Source organism: Ranitomeya imitator, chromosome 1, assembly GCF_032444005.1.
Source record: "Ranitomeya imitator isolate aRanImi1 chromosome 1, aRanImi1.pri, whole genome shotgun sequence".
NCBI lineage: Eukaryota > Metazoa > Chordata > Amphibia > Anura > Dendrobatidae > Ranitomeya > Ranitomeya imitator.
The window spans coordinates 698,377,899-698,393,303 of record NC_091282.1 but is presented as its reverse complement, the minus strand read 5'-3'; the positions used below and the strand labels follow the sequence as shown (position 1 = coordinate 698,393,303).

Below are 15,405 nucleotides of genomic sequence, written 5' to 3'. Positions count from 1 at the left end.
ATAATGAACGGTGCAGATCATTCTATATGGCACAGCTTTCTATGGAACATCTATGGGGCCATAATGAACGGTGCAGAGCATTATATGGGGCACAGCTTTATATGGAGCATCTATGGGGCAATAATGAACGGTATGGAGCATCTAATTTTATTTTTGAAATTCACCGGTAGCTGCTGCATTTCCTACCCTATGCTTATACTCGAGTCAATAAGTTTTCCCAGTTTTTTGTGGCAAAATTAGGGGGGTTGGCTTATACTCGGGTCGGCTTATACTCGAGTATATACGGTATGTACATTCCAGTTTTTATTTATTTTATCCCATAAATTTAATTTTGCCTATATTTTTCTCACTTCTCTTACCCAACTTAGACCATTTAGTGCTGATGCATCACACATAAATCGGATATAAAAAATATTTAATTACAAGTTATAATGTATTAAAATATAGGAAAATCCCAATGTGGGTGAATACTTTCCCAAGCCACTGTATTTTGGACTAAAAAAAATAACGCATTACAAAATGCATTAATTGTTTTTGTTTGTTGTTTTTACAAGCTCTTTTTTTCCTGCACATTTGACTTTAAGAGGGGTCGTCCCATAAAGTAAATTTTAATCAACAGAATATAGAATAACTAGATGGTGGCCCGATTCTAACGCATCTGGTATTCTAGAATATGTATGTATGTATATAGCAGCCACATAGTATATAGCACAGGCCGCGTAGTATATAGGAGTACTACGTGGCCTGTGGTATATACCATGTGACTGCTATATACATGCATACATATTGTAGAATACCCAATGTGTTAATATAGGCCATGCAGTAAACAACACAGCCCACGTAGTATACAGTATAACACAGCCCACACAGCATATAGCCGCGATGCAGTATATAGCAGCCACGCAGTAAATAACACAGCCCACGTAGTATGTAACAGTGGCCACGTAGTATATAGCATGCAGTATAGAACACAGCCATGTAGTATATAACACTGCCCACATAGTATGTAACAGTGGCCACGTAGTATATAGCACGCAGTATAGAACACAGCCACGTAGTATATAACACTGCCCACGTAGTATATTGCAGCCATGTGGTATATAACGCAGCCCACACAGTATAAAACACAGCCCACATAGTATCTAACACTGGCCAAGTAGTATATAGCAGCCACGCGGTATCTAACACAGCCCACGTAGTATGTAGCAGTGTGGGCACCATATCTCTGTTAAAAAAAAATAATTTAAATAAAAAATAGTTATATACACACCCGCCGGGATCCAGCGTAGATCCAGCGAACCTCTGGCGATGCATTGCATTGTGATGCATTGCGAAATTACCCAGAACACTTAGCGGTCTCGCGAGACCGCTAAGTGATCTGGGTAATTTCGCAATGCAGCCTGGGAACGAAAGATGGCGGCAGGCGCGAGCGCATCGTCGGACTACGGAAGGTGAGAATAGCAGGTTTTTTGAATTATTATTTTAAACATTAGATCTTTTTACTATTGATGCTGCATAGGCAGCATCAATAGTAAAAACTTGGTCACACAGGGTTAATAGCGGCGGTAACGGAGTGAGTTACCCGCGGCATAATCCGGTCCGTTACTGCTGGCATTAACCCTGTGTGAGCGGGGACTGGAGGGGAGTATGGAGCAGGCGCCGAACACTGACTGCAGGGGAGTAGGGAGGGACTAATCAGACTGTGGCCGTCGCGGATTGGTCGCGGCAGCCATGACAGGCAGCTGGCGAGACCAATCAGCGACTTGCATTTCCATGACAGACAGAGGCCGCAACCAATGAATATCCGTGACAGACAGACAGACAGACGGAAGTGACCCTTAGACAATTATATAGTAGATAATAAGTTCCACATCTGGATGTGTTAAAATTTTTTACTGTGTTGAGATAAACTTGTAAATGTGGCCTTTCCACAGAGTAATGGCTGTGTTACGACCATGCAGAGCTGTTCCAGTTCATGTTCAACACATACCACAGCTCCTCCTGACCAAGCAGGGGAGGAAGCACAAGTCACCTATGATAAGTGAGTATGCAGATGAAATAGCAGGGTCTCATAGCTGCTTGAGGTAATACAGGAATGAGGCCCCTGATGTGTTGTCTGTATATTCACTTTTCATGAGCTACTTATAGTATGCTCTCCCCCTGGCCAGGAGCTGTGGTATGTGCCAGCAATGAACTGGAGCAGCTTTGCATGGTCAGACACAGCCATTAGACAGTACATAGCAGAGGCACATTTATAAGATTAGTAGATGGTGGCCCGATTCTAATGCATCGGGTATTCTAGACTATGTATGTATGTATATAGCAGCCACATAGTATATAGCACAGGCCACGTAGTATATAGGAGCCATGTAGTATATAGCAGACACGCAGTATATAAGACAGCCACGTAGTATATAACACAGCCCACGTAATATATAGCACAGCCCACGCAGTATATAACACAGCCCACGCAGTATATAACACAGGCCACGTAGTATATAACACAGGCCACGCAGTATATAACAGTGGCCACGCAGTATATAACACACCCCACACAGTATATAACACAGCCACACAGTATATAACACAGCCGACACAGTATATAACACAGCCCATGCAGTATATAACACTGCCCACGTAGTATAGCAGCCACGCAGTATATAACACAGCCCACGTAATATATAGCACAGCCCACGTAATATATAGCACAGCCCATGCAGTATATATATATATATATATATATATATATATATATATAACACAGCCCACGCAGTATATACACAGCCCATGCAGTATATAACACAGCCCACGCAGTATATAACACTGGCCACATAGTATATAGCAGCCACGCAGCATATAACACTGCCCACGTAGTATATAGCAGTGTGGGCACCATATCCTTGTTAAAAAAATAATTAAAATAAAAAATAGTTATATACTCACCGGCCGGCGTCCAGCGAAGCTGTCCCGGTGTGCGCGCTGCTGCCGCCAGCTTCCGTTTTCAGCGATGCATTGCTAAATTACCCAGATGACTTAGCGGTCTCGCGAGACCGCTAAAGGTCTTCTGGGTAATTTCACAATTCATCTCTGGGAACAGAAGCTGGCGGAAGGCGCGCGCGCATCGTCGGACTACGAAAGGTGAGAATAGCAGGGTTTTTGTTTTTTTATTATTTTTAACATTAGATCTTTTTACTATTGATGCTGCATAGGCAGCATCAATAGTAAAAATTTGGTCACACAGGGTTAATAGCAGCATTAACGGAGTGCGTTACCTGCGGCATAACGCGGTCTGTTAACACTGCCAGTAACCCTGTGTGAGCGGTGACTGGAGGGGAGTATGGAGCGGGCGCCAGGCACTGACTGGACGGAAGTAGGGAGGGACTAATTCTCGGCCGGACTGTGCCCCTCGTAGCCTGGCAGCCGCGACCAATCAGCGACGCGGGATTTCCGTTACAGACAGACAGACGGAAGTACCCCTTAGACAATTATATATATAGATCTCAGTACAGAAATATTTTTTTCAACAAATCCAAATGTGGAACTTATTATTATTCTTAGATCTATTATACTTTGTGGCAATAAATCAACTGAGAGGAGCTCAGAAAAAGACAGTAAAACAGGTAAGTTTGTAATTGTTTTATCTTTCAGAACAAGCTCATTGACGGATTCTCAGGTAAAGAGGTCGGTCAATTTCTCTGGTTAGTGCAGCTTTCTACACAGAATGGCTGATGATGGAGGAGCATGTGACCTGACCATCAGCCTACTCCAATAGCTTCCTCATGTGAAATGTTTTACAATTGGTAGAAGTGCACCAACAAGAGAAAGTAGCAGACTGCTTTACCTAAGAATCCATCAGTAAGCTCATTGTAACAGTATTACGGGAAAGTTTGTAACTCTTATTTGCCTTTTTCTGAGCTCCTTTCAGCTGATGTATGAACACAGACTGCAACAATGTGGAGTGTGCTTAGAAACAAAGAGTCTGTAAGAACAAAATTATACAAAAGTTGTAATGAAAACCAATAGACTGGAACATATAGGTGTCAAAGGTCCCCACTTCAGACATGTTCTTCCGTATTAGCCAGAGAGAAGAGTCACTTCAGAGTATTTGGTGGAAGCATCTAAATCATGGGTGGGGAACCTAAGGCCCCAAGGCCATTTACGGCCCTCGACTACCTTTTATCAGGCCCCCGAGCAGATTCTCAGGGACTGCATTCTTGGGCAGGGAGGTGTATTTTGATACAAGCTCATTAATTTCTTCTTGCTCTGTTAGCACACACACACACAGTGTTCACTACTTAACACTGAAGGTCATGCAATGAAAGATTACGTCCTGAAACCAGTGCCAGAGTCAGGATGTACTTTGTGGGCAGAGTTTGTACGGACCTCGAAGGATGGTATAAATATCCAAATGGCCCTTGGCAGAAACAAGATTCTCCACCCCTGATCTAAATGTTTTTGATAGAATATTTTGTTATACTGATCACTGACTCTTCTGGATATATTTAGAAAGGGGATTTTCTGGGTTGTTCAACTTCAATAATAGGGATATGAAACCGTGTAGAACTAGTTTTTTTTTAGCTTTTATTCCAATAGTAACACTTTACCTGAATCTCTTGTAGACTGTCCTCTTCTCTAACATCCTTTTTCTCTAGTCCTTCACCTCGTAGAAGAGCTTCTAGTGTGGTACCCTCTGACATAACATTGTCTTTCCGTAAAGGAAAGTCTACATCTGCAACAAAGGAGAACATGTATATAAGCAGTCATATTTTACTTATATAATCCCACATGAGAAGAATTCTGAAGAGTGATTTGCCTTTGTGCAACCAAGCAGTAAGACCTGAATGTTTGGAGGAGGACTAAGGATAATGTCATATATATCTCAGGTTAGAAAATAATAAGGGGCAGAAATATCATTGCCTTAGTACTTATTCTACCACCTAACAAGTGCTTTTGTGTTATTTTTCAAGAAAAGCAATCAATAATATTGTGGAAATTAAAATGTGCTATGTTTGGTAGATTTGTGTTGATGTCTAAAATTGGGGGATAGGGGGATGAACTCATCTGAATCTGCAAGCTTTATTTAGCGTGACTGCACTGCTAAACTAAAATAATTTAATGGTCTCCTTATCACAGATGACATTTCTACTGAAGATGCAAATTGTCTCTTCAGAGAGGAAGAGGATTAGAACTCTAGTGCCCCCTATTGGAAGTAGCAATCCTAACAGTCAGTGTCGACCCTTTAACGAGCCTTGTCACATGACTTAGGATAATAGCCAAACCAGAATCTCAATTTACAGACACTGTGTTTCGGGGTACTGCCCCTCGTCAGTGCAAAGTGGAAATCTGGTTTATCTGATTGAGAGGCGTCTGACCGGGATCCTTCCAATAGGTGGCACTAGAGTTCTAGTCCTCTTCCTCTCTGAAGAGACAATTTGCATATTTCCCAGAGGAGCATTGCGGCTTTAAGTCTCCTCATCTCAACATTCTTAACATGTCACTCTCCGCAAGGAGAAACAAAACTTCTTGGATCCTGATTTCTACTGAAGCAAATTGCATCCGAGGTGCAGTACCAGGCAATGGCCACTAGTTAACAGATCTGTGCTATAAGGCTCCCTTCACTTTTTACAATCGGCCACTGAAGCTGAAAACAGTTGATCAGTAGTGGTGCCAACTGTTAGAGACTCTACCACCCCTAGATCTTATGTTGATGATCAATCCTAAAAACAAAAAAGCCATCAATACATAGCCATCATACATTGCAAAACACTTGCAATACAGTGTTATAGTGTTAAAATGCACAACTGTGCTAGAACAATAAAAATGTGTAGTATATGGAGATACTTTGTTACTGCACACTCACTCTCATATTTCCTTGCATTTGACACTATGGTCTAGTTACTTATTCTCTATCATAACTCTGGTGACACTGGAAATGATAAAACAAACTACCTCAAGGAATTTGAGGTTGTAAAGCTACATTATGGCTGGAGCAATAGCAGAAAAAGGTGACTGCTAACATCTGTCCACATTGATGATCTGTCACGGTTTTATTACAGCTGCTAGTTGTAAACCGTTGTTTTCATTTTTATGTCATAAATCAATAGTGCACATGAACATAAGCAACTTTGTAATATGTCTTATCAGAGAAATCACTTTCCATTCATGGGTAAACTACATTCAATGAGGACAGATTTTCCCAGTGCCAGGATAGGAGATGAGAGTTGCTGCTGAGTGATGAGCGCAAGTGCTCCTTACGTTTGCCAAGGGTGCTCAGGTATGCCACGGAGTATCGCGGGTGCGCGAGTGAGAGGTTTGCGTTCCCTCGGCTGTATGTTTTAGACAGTGCCACAAAACACAAGACAACGCATGTCCATGCGCCTCCATGTTAAGTATAGGGGCGCATGACGCATGCGTCGCCGCGGCTGCGCCCGACGCAACGCTAATGTGAACGTAGCCTAAGGCACATTGTGAATTCTATGGTGTAGGCAGGGAGTCCATTTTTATTCTGTGCATGGGTAAAACTACATTTGGAACGGCCTGTGGATAATTTTAGAAGTGTCATCCACCTAAAGCAAGAAAAGACAGGCCAGGTTACCGCTGATTTATAGGGAATCTGTCAGCAGGTTTTTGCTATGTAATCAGAGCAGCATAATGTAGGGGCAGAGACCCCAATTCCAGCGACTTACTGGCCTGCTTGTTGTAGTTTCAATGAAATCAGTATTTTATCAGCAAGAGATCACTACAGGACTAAAGGTACCTTCACACTGAGCGAATTTAGAACGATAACGATAGCGATCCGTGATGTTGCAGCGTCCTGGATAGCGATATCGTTGTGTTTGACACGCAGCAGCGATCAGGATCCTGCTGTGAGATCGCAGGTCGGAGCTAGAAGGCCAGAACTTTATTTCGTCGCTGGACCACCCGCTGACATCGCTGAATCGGCGTGTGTGACGCCGATCCAGCGATGTCTTCACTTGTAACCAGGGTAAACATCGGGTTACTAAGCGCAGGGCCGCGCTTAGTAACCCGATGTTTACCCTGGTTACCATTGTAAATGTAAAAAAAAACAAACACTACATACTTACATTCCGGTGTCTGTCGCGTCCCCTCGCCGTCAGCTTCCCGCACTGACTGTCAGCGCCGGCCGGCCGTAAAGCAGAGCACAGCGGTGACGTCACCGCTCTGCTTTACAGCTGGAGCTTACACAGTGCAGGGAAGGTGACGGCGAGGGACGCGACAGACACCGGAATGTAAGTATGTAGTGTTTGGGTTTTTTTACATTTACAATGGTAACCAGGGTAAATATCGGGTTACTAAGCGCGGCCCTGCGCTTAGTAACCCGATGTTTACCCTGGTTACCAGGGGACTTCGGCATCGTTGGTCGCTGGAGAGCTGTCTGTGTGACAGCTCTCCAGTGACCACACAACGACGAAACAGCGACGCTGCAGCGATCGGTATCGTTGCCTATATCGCTGCAGCGTCGCTTAATGTGACGGTACCTTAAGTGTCCCATGCCTCCTAGTCAACTAATCTGTGCAATGACACCACTGATAAGCAGCTTTCCGCCAATATGCACAATACAGTGTACATATAATGCAGCCAATCAGCGTTGTGGGAGGGGTTATACAGGCTTCAGCATTCCGAGCTCTGCTAGATCTGCAGCAGGGAAAACTGTGATTGTATAATAATGACAGCATGAAGGCCAGAAAGTGACACGTCGCTGGAATCAGGGTCTCAGCCAAAACAAGTATTTTTCTGTCCATATGGTTGGAAGGTGCACAGAATTGTGGGCTGCATTCGGCCTCCAGGCGCAGGTTGTGCATACCTGCTTTAGAAGAAGGGAGATATGTGTTACTGACTCAGCTGTCGGACAAGCTTTCTGCAGCCAACTGAGAACAGTACATAGAAGCTGTAGAAGTCAAAGGGGTCTAGAAGTTTTCATGAAACCACATTGCAAAAAAAAATATTTCCAGGCCAAAATAACCGCATTTAAGTAAAAACAAAAGCCATCAAAAAGTATCCACACGCTTTAAGAACATTACCAAAAAGTGAAGAACCTATTCAAAAGCACAATTATTGATTTCCTTTATTAGAGCTTGTGCACGACACAGAGCCTACGAGCAATACATGAGGTTTCAGAGGTACTCTCTCCTAAGAGGGAAGCGGTTTCTATTTGTATGTTATCGATTTCTATGTGGCTTTTTACATGTCGTCTTATGGCCATGTTTATTACTCCACATCAGATGTAATAAAGAAATGTCTGCACAGAATTTTTAGGAAGGATGCATGAGAGCAGGGGTGGACATATCAGTGATGCAGCTGCATAGGGGCCGAAGGGTTAAGAGGGCCCACTACCACCTCCAGAACCCATGGACTGCCTAGGGCCCATGTTTTGTTTTTGCATAGGGGCCCTTTCTGTCTGTGTCTGAAACTCCGTGAGAGCCAATATGTCATATTAGTTGTTGTGGGTGAGTGAAGATCAATAATGGACACCTAGGTATCTTGTGGACGGTGACCATTTAGACCATAATCTCACTTGCACATCTTAAAATATATGAAAATTCTTTGTTGCCTTCATTATTTCCGTCTCCATTATACATAAGGAATACTACTGGATAAATGTGCACAATGCAGATAGTGAGCTTGGGGCGCTTATATTTATTTATATTTTTAAGCAACCTTATTATCTCACACCGCACAGATCTTGGCGTGTATTTGGGACCAAGCTTTAAACTAAAAAACAAGGATCCATGGAGGTAAAATCACTGAAGAATAAATTAGGAACTAGATTGGACGCCTTTTGTTCTATCAATAAAATGGACGAGGGAGGGAAGCGGCTGCGGAGACTAGAAGATTGATCACTACTGATGCACACTGAGCACAGTGATCAATAGTGGCTGCCTCTCCTCATCTGCCCTGGGAAGCGTCCAATCTCCAGGCTGTGCTGGCTGACATGCCATTTATAAAACACAGCAGCTGCAAGAGCACGGACTCCAGCACTCTATTTTTTTTTGGGGGGAAGAACACGTTTAATTTGCGCGCACCTGGCAGCTGGAATTATTCTGTAGAAATGGAGTATGAAGTGAATGTTACATACATTGCGAAGATGCACAAATACTGTCTCATCAGCGTAAGGCGTTTATAACCCGTGTACAATTGTTCCTCCGCACTAGCTCTGCATCTATACTACCATATTGATTCTAACAAGATATATAGATATGGCATAGGCTGCAATAAGGTTTAATTTGCTTTACCACTGCATTTGGGAGAAACTGCACCCACAAAGTTGGCAGAATTAGTCTTATAAATAAAAATGTGTGATTATGACCAGCTTGCTTAAAATGTTAATTACGGTACTTTGTATTTTGCGTATTCCATCGGTTTAGTTGAATCATTTGATCTGCATTCAGGAAATGAGCTGTGTTGTCAAGGTCACAATGGCCGTATGCCACAGGATTAGGCCGGCCATGGCTGGCTCTTTAGCCCTCAGCTCTGTGGCACAGGATTGGATACATAAATCCTTCAGCACTGATGCAGCTACTGCATATTGAACAAGGTCCAGCAGGAGGAACCACATTAATTGCAACTTGAATGAGAAAGAAGAGATACGGAGAACAATTTGTTTAACCCTTTTGCAGCACAGGAACAGAATACAATTTGTGCCTGTGTCACCAGCACTGGGTGTCTGCAGTAACATACAGATGACACCCTGCAGCACTGTCTAGGATCCGCATTAACTTTGATACTGCTATATAACCTCTCAGATGGTGCATCCGACTGATCAAAGTTTGATTACCCCTTTAGTTAAAGAAAGTTATTAAATACATTCAGCGTCGGACTGGGGTGTCTGGGGCCCACCAGAGGAATGGACTCTAGGGGCCCACCCTACAGCTATATGCAAATATCTGTCATTATAGTGGAGCATCGGCTGTAAAACACCGGCGGTTGCTGCACATCTACTGTGTGCCCCAATAACTGGGATGTATAATTACGGTAGTTTACATTAATGGGGTTCTTGGTTAAAACAAGTTATCACTGTTCCATGGGCTCCACAGGATAGGTGATCGCTTAGATCCGACCATTAGAAACTGCACGATCGGAAGAATGGGGAAGTTTTATCCCTGACAGGACACTTTTATCACTACTTTAAAATGCAGCGGTAGGTGGGATGTCTGACCGCAGCTCCATTGATTCTCTTTTGGGCTTCCAGATAAAAACAAGTGTAGCCACTGAGGGAATGAATATGGATGCCACTCCAGTCTAATGGGGATAAAAAGTTCCACATTTTGCTGAATGGGTCCAAGCATTCAGACCCCCCCACCAATCAATACGTTATCACTTATCCTGTGGAGAGGTGATTACTTTTTTCCACAGGAAACCCCCTGTAAGTGCATCTCCGCCGCTGTGTACAAAGCATTAAAACTCTAATGGAAATGAAGAATCTTCTCCTAATTAATATCAGAGAGAAAAAATGACCACCATACACAACACAACACAATCCACTATACCAAGACCAATAATACCACATACAGGAAGAAATACCACCACACCATGACCAGACCACATAGTGACCGAATAATACTACATACAAGGGACAAATACCACGGCACCATGACCAGACCACAAATTACAACCACAGTGATCGAATAATATCACATACAAGGAACAAATACCACTGCACCATGTCAAGACCACATATTATCACCACTTGGTGACCAAATAGCACATACAAGGGACAAATACCACAACACCATTTCCAGACCACATATTACCACCACATAGTGACTGAATACTACAATACTGATCAGTAATAAAAAAAATAAAAAAAAACACAATACTATCACCATAAGTGCCAGTATTCACAGGAGATCTGTACTTAGCATGCAGTGTCTGTGTAGAGGTAATACAGAGATCACTGTTGGTATTATACACAGGAGCTCTGTATATAATGTATAGGTAATACAGTGATCACTAGTGAAATTATACACAGGACCTCTGTATATAGTATACAGTGTATAGTGTCAGTGTATAGGTAACACTGACTCACCAGTGACGTCTCTAGGTGAAGTCCTTCATCTTTCATCCAGCACAGACCGCCATCATTTCTTCCAGTCAGGACTCGTTTCTGCAGGAAATAACACAGTTATCTCAAGCTCCGTTTGCAGAACATATTACTTAATTTTTCCCAACTTCTACATTACACCACATGAAGAAAAAAAGGCGATATAGTGTCACTCTGCACAGTAACAGGACCGTCCCCCCATTTAAAACAGTATACTCAAAAAATAAAATAAATACATCACTGCAGTAATAATATCCCTTAATTAGCCCCTATGGTAATAATATTCCCCACCCTGGCCCCGTTTATTTCATTCCTGGCTCCAGCCATATGTTCTCGCATCCTGCCCTCATGAGTATCCATTCTACCCCATATGATCTCCACATCCTGCCCCATCTGTCTCCATCGTATCCATCCTGCCCCATGATCCAATCCTGCCCCATGTATTTCATTCTGCCCCGTGTCTCCAATCATGCCCCGTATCTACATTCTGCCCATGCCTCCAGTCCTGCCCCCAGTGTGTCCAGCAATCTGCCCCAGTGTGTCCAGCATATTACCCCTAGTGTGTCCAGCAATCTGCCCCAGTATGTCCAGCAATCTGCCCCAGTGTGTCCAGCATTGCCCCCAGACAGTGTGTCCAGCAATCTTCCCCAGTATGTCAAGCATATTATTACCCCAGTGTATCCAGCATTGCCCCCGGACAGTGTGTCCAGCAATCTGCCCCAGTGTGTCCGGCAATCTGCCCCAGTGTGTCCAGCATATTACCCCCAGTATGTCCAGCAATCTGCCCCAGCATTTCCCCCAGTGTGTCCATTAATCTGCCCCAGTATGTCCAGCATATTGCCCCAGTGTCCAGCAATCTGCCCCAGTATGTCCAGCATATTGCCCCAGTGTCCAGCAATCTGCCCCAGTGTGTCCAGCATTGCCCCCAGACAGTGTATCCAGCAATCTTCCCCAATATGTCAAGCATATTGCCCCAGTGTGTCCAGCATTGCCCCAGTGTGTCGGGCAATCTGCCCCAGTGTGTCCAGCATATTACCCCCAGTATGTCCAGCAATCTGCCCCAGTATGTCCAGCATTTCCCCCAGACAGTGTGTCTATTAATCTGCCCCAGTATGTCCAGCATATTGCCCCAGTGTGTCCAGATTTGCCCCTAGACAGTGTGTTCAACAATCTGCCCCAGTATGTCCAGCATATTGCCCCAGAGTGTCCAGCATTGCCCCCAGACAGTGTGTCCAGCAATCTGCCCCAGTGTGTCCAGCAATCTGCCTCAGTGTGTCCAGCAATCTGCCTCAGTGTGTCCAGCAATCTGCCCCAGTGTGTCCAGCATATTACCCCCAGGTTGTCCAACATATTACCTCCAGGTTGTCCAACATATTACCTCCAGGTTGTCCAGCAATCTGCCCTAGTGTGTCCAGCATATTACCCCCAGTGTGTCCAGCAATCTGCCCCAGTGTGTCCAGCATTGCCCCAGTGTGTCCAGCAATCTGCCCCAGTGTCTCCAGCATTGCTCCAGTGTGTCCAGCATTGCCCCAGTGTGTCCAGCAATCTGCCCCAGTGTGTCCAGCATTGCCCCAGTGTGTCCAGCAATCTGCCCCAGTGTCTCCAGCAATCTGCCCCAGTGTCTCCAGCATTGCCCCAGTGTCTCCAGCAATCTGCCCCACTGTCTCCAGCATTGCCCCAGTGTCTCCAGCATTGCCCCAGTGTCTCCAGCATTGCCCCAGTGTCTTCAGCATTGCCCCAGTGTCTCCAGCAATCTGCCCCAGTGTCTCCAGCAATCTGCCCCAGTGTCTCCAGCAATCTGCCCCAGTGTCTCCAGCAATCTGCCCAGTGTCTCCAGCAATCTGCCCCAGTGTCTCCAGCAATCTGCCCCAGTGTCTCCAGCATTGCCCCAGTGTCTCCAGCAATCTGCCCCAGTGTCTCCAGCAATCTGCCCCAGTGTCTCCAGCAATCTGCCCCAGTGTCTCCAGCAATCTGCCCCTGTGTCTCCAGCAATCTGCCCCAGTGTCTCCAGCAATCTGCCCCAGTGTCTCCAGCAATCTGCCCCAGTGTCTCCAGCAATCTGCCCCAGTGTCTCCAGCAATCTGCCCCAGTGTCTCCAGCAATCTGCCCCAGTGTGTCCAGCATTGCCCCAGTGTGTCCAGCAATCTGCCCCAGTGTCTCCAGCAATCTGCCCCAGTGTCTCCAGCATTGCCCCAGTGTCTCCAGCAATCTGCCCCACTGTCTCCAGCATTGCCCCAGTGTCTCCAGCATTGCCCCAGTGTCTCCAGCATTGCCCCAGTGTCTTCAGCATTGCCCCAGTGTCTCCAGCAATCTGCCCCAGTGTCTCCAGCAATCTGCCCCAGTGTCTCCAGCAATCTGCCCCAGTGTCTCCAGCAATCTGCCCCAGTGTCTCCAGCAATCTGCCCAGTGTCTCCAGCAATCTGCCCCAGTGTCTCCAGCAATCTGCCCCAGTGTCTCCAGCATTGCCCCAGTGTCTCCAGCAATCTGCCCCAGTGTCTCCAGCAATCTGCCCCAGTGTCTCCAGCAATCTGCCCCAGTGTCTCCAGCAATCTGCCCCAGTGTCTCCAGCAATCTGCCCCTGTGTCTCCAGCAATCTGCCCCAGTGTCTCCAGCAATCTGCCCCAGTGTCTCCAGCAATCTGCCCCAGTGTCTCCAGCAATCTGCCCCAGTGTCTCCAGCAATCTGCCCCAGTGTCTCCAGCAATCTGCCCCAGTGTCTCCAGCATTGCCCCAGTGTCTCCAGCAATCTGCCCCAGTGTCTCCAGCAATCTACCCCAGTGTCTCCAGCATTGCCCCAGTGTCTCCAGCAATCTGCCCCAGTGTCTCCAGCAATCTGCCCCAGTGTCTCCAGCAATCTGCCCCAGTGTCTCCAGCATTGCCCCAGTGTCTCCAGCATTGCCCCAGTGTCTCCAGCATTGCCCCCGGCCCCAGTGTCTCCAGCATATTACCACCAGTCAGACATAAAAAAAAAAGTAAAATCCTCACCTCTCCCGTTCCCAGCGCAGGTCCGGTGCACTCAGCGTCTCTCCGTCTCTGCAACGCTCAGGACAGAGAGGCTGAGCGCGCAGTGATGACGTCATCGCGCCCTCTGCCCTGAGACGTCGCAGAGTCAGAGGGCGCTGAAGACGCTGCAGCTACCGCGCAGCCGCAGGAACCAGGAGAGGTGAGTATTAGAAGGGGGGCCCAATGCCAGCGATGGCACCACGGGGGGGCCCTGGCCGGGGGGGCCCTGGTCGCGGCGGCGGTCGGCGCCGCCCGAAGATTTAAAGGGCCCACATCTGTTTTTTTTTTTTTTCTTCTTCTTCCTCCTCCTTCTCCTCCTCCCTGGGTCGGGGCCCACCGGACATTTCACCAGTATCCCGGTGGGCCAGTCCGACCCTGAATACATTGTGTTCCCAAACACCATGCTTTATTTTTTTCTTTTGCATTGAGTGCAACCTCTTTATTTTACGAAATATTGTGATGAAGTACTGGTAAAGTGCTGGAGGGGAGATATGGTTCACTGCGCTTAATGGCATCAGTGATGTGAAACCAGAATATTTTCATCCAACACACTACATGCTGTGAGGATGAAGCTAAGTTGCATAATGGGCTGGTTTTGTGTGGACATCCATAGAGTAGTTGGGAGGGTGTCCACCTTATCTCCACCTGGAGAGGCGGCACCACCGTGTGCTGACAGGAGCGGTGTGATGTCTGTTATGGACCTGGTGGTTAGGAGCACCCGGAATGACCTGATGGTTAAACTCACAGGACAAGCTCTGGGAAGTGGGAACTTTGCTGACCGCAATCCCTAATCCTATCACACACACTAGAAATAGCCGTGGAGCGTACCTAACAGGCCTAGATGCCTCGGCACAGCCTAAGAACTAGCTACCCCTAGAGATAGAAAGTAAAGCCTACCTTGCCTCAGAGAAATTCCCCAAAGGAAAAGGCAGCCCCCCACAAATATTAACTGTGAGTTAAGATGAAATACACAAACACAGGAATGAAAGAGGTTTCAGCAAAGGGAGGCCAGACTACCTAAACAGACAGAGGATAGAAAAGGTAACTTTGCGGTCAGCACAAAAAACTACAAAAGACCACGCAGAGTGTGCAAAAAGACCCCCGCACCGACTCACGGTGCGGAGGTGCCTCTCTGCATCCCAGAGCTTCCAGCTAGCCAGACAGAATCATATTAGCAAGCTGGACAAGAAAACAAGAACAACAAAATAAACTAGCAGGGACTTAGCTTCTGCTGGCATAGACAGGTCACCAGAAAGATCCAAGAGCGAACTGAACCAGTACTGGAACATTGACAGGTGGCATGGAGTAACGATCTGGGTGGAGTTAAATAGAGCAGCCAGC

At 46.0% G+C, this 15,405-nt stretch overlaps 1 protein-coding gene across 5 annotated transcripts in view; it reads right to left on the bottom strand.

Moving 5' to 3' along the window:
- DPF3 (double PHD fingers 3) overlaps positions 1–15,405 on the bottom strand; it is a 326,786-nt gene that overhangs the window by 87,928 nt on the left and 223,453 nt on the right. For all 5 annotated transcript variants that reach the window (XR_011314106.1, XM_069731279.1, XM_069731290.1 and 2 more), the window contains exon 4: positions 4,605–4,729. Coding sequence is in view for 4 of the 5 variants with exons in the window: in XM_069731279.1 (XP_069587380.1) it covers positions 4,605–4,729 (125 nt within the window). In the remaining variant the exon portion in view is untranslated. The remainder of the gene's footprint in view (positions 1–4,604; positions 4,730–15,405) is intronic.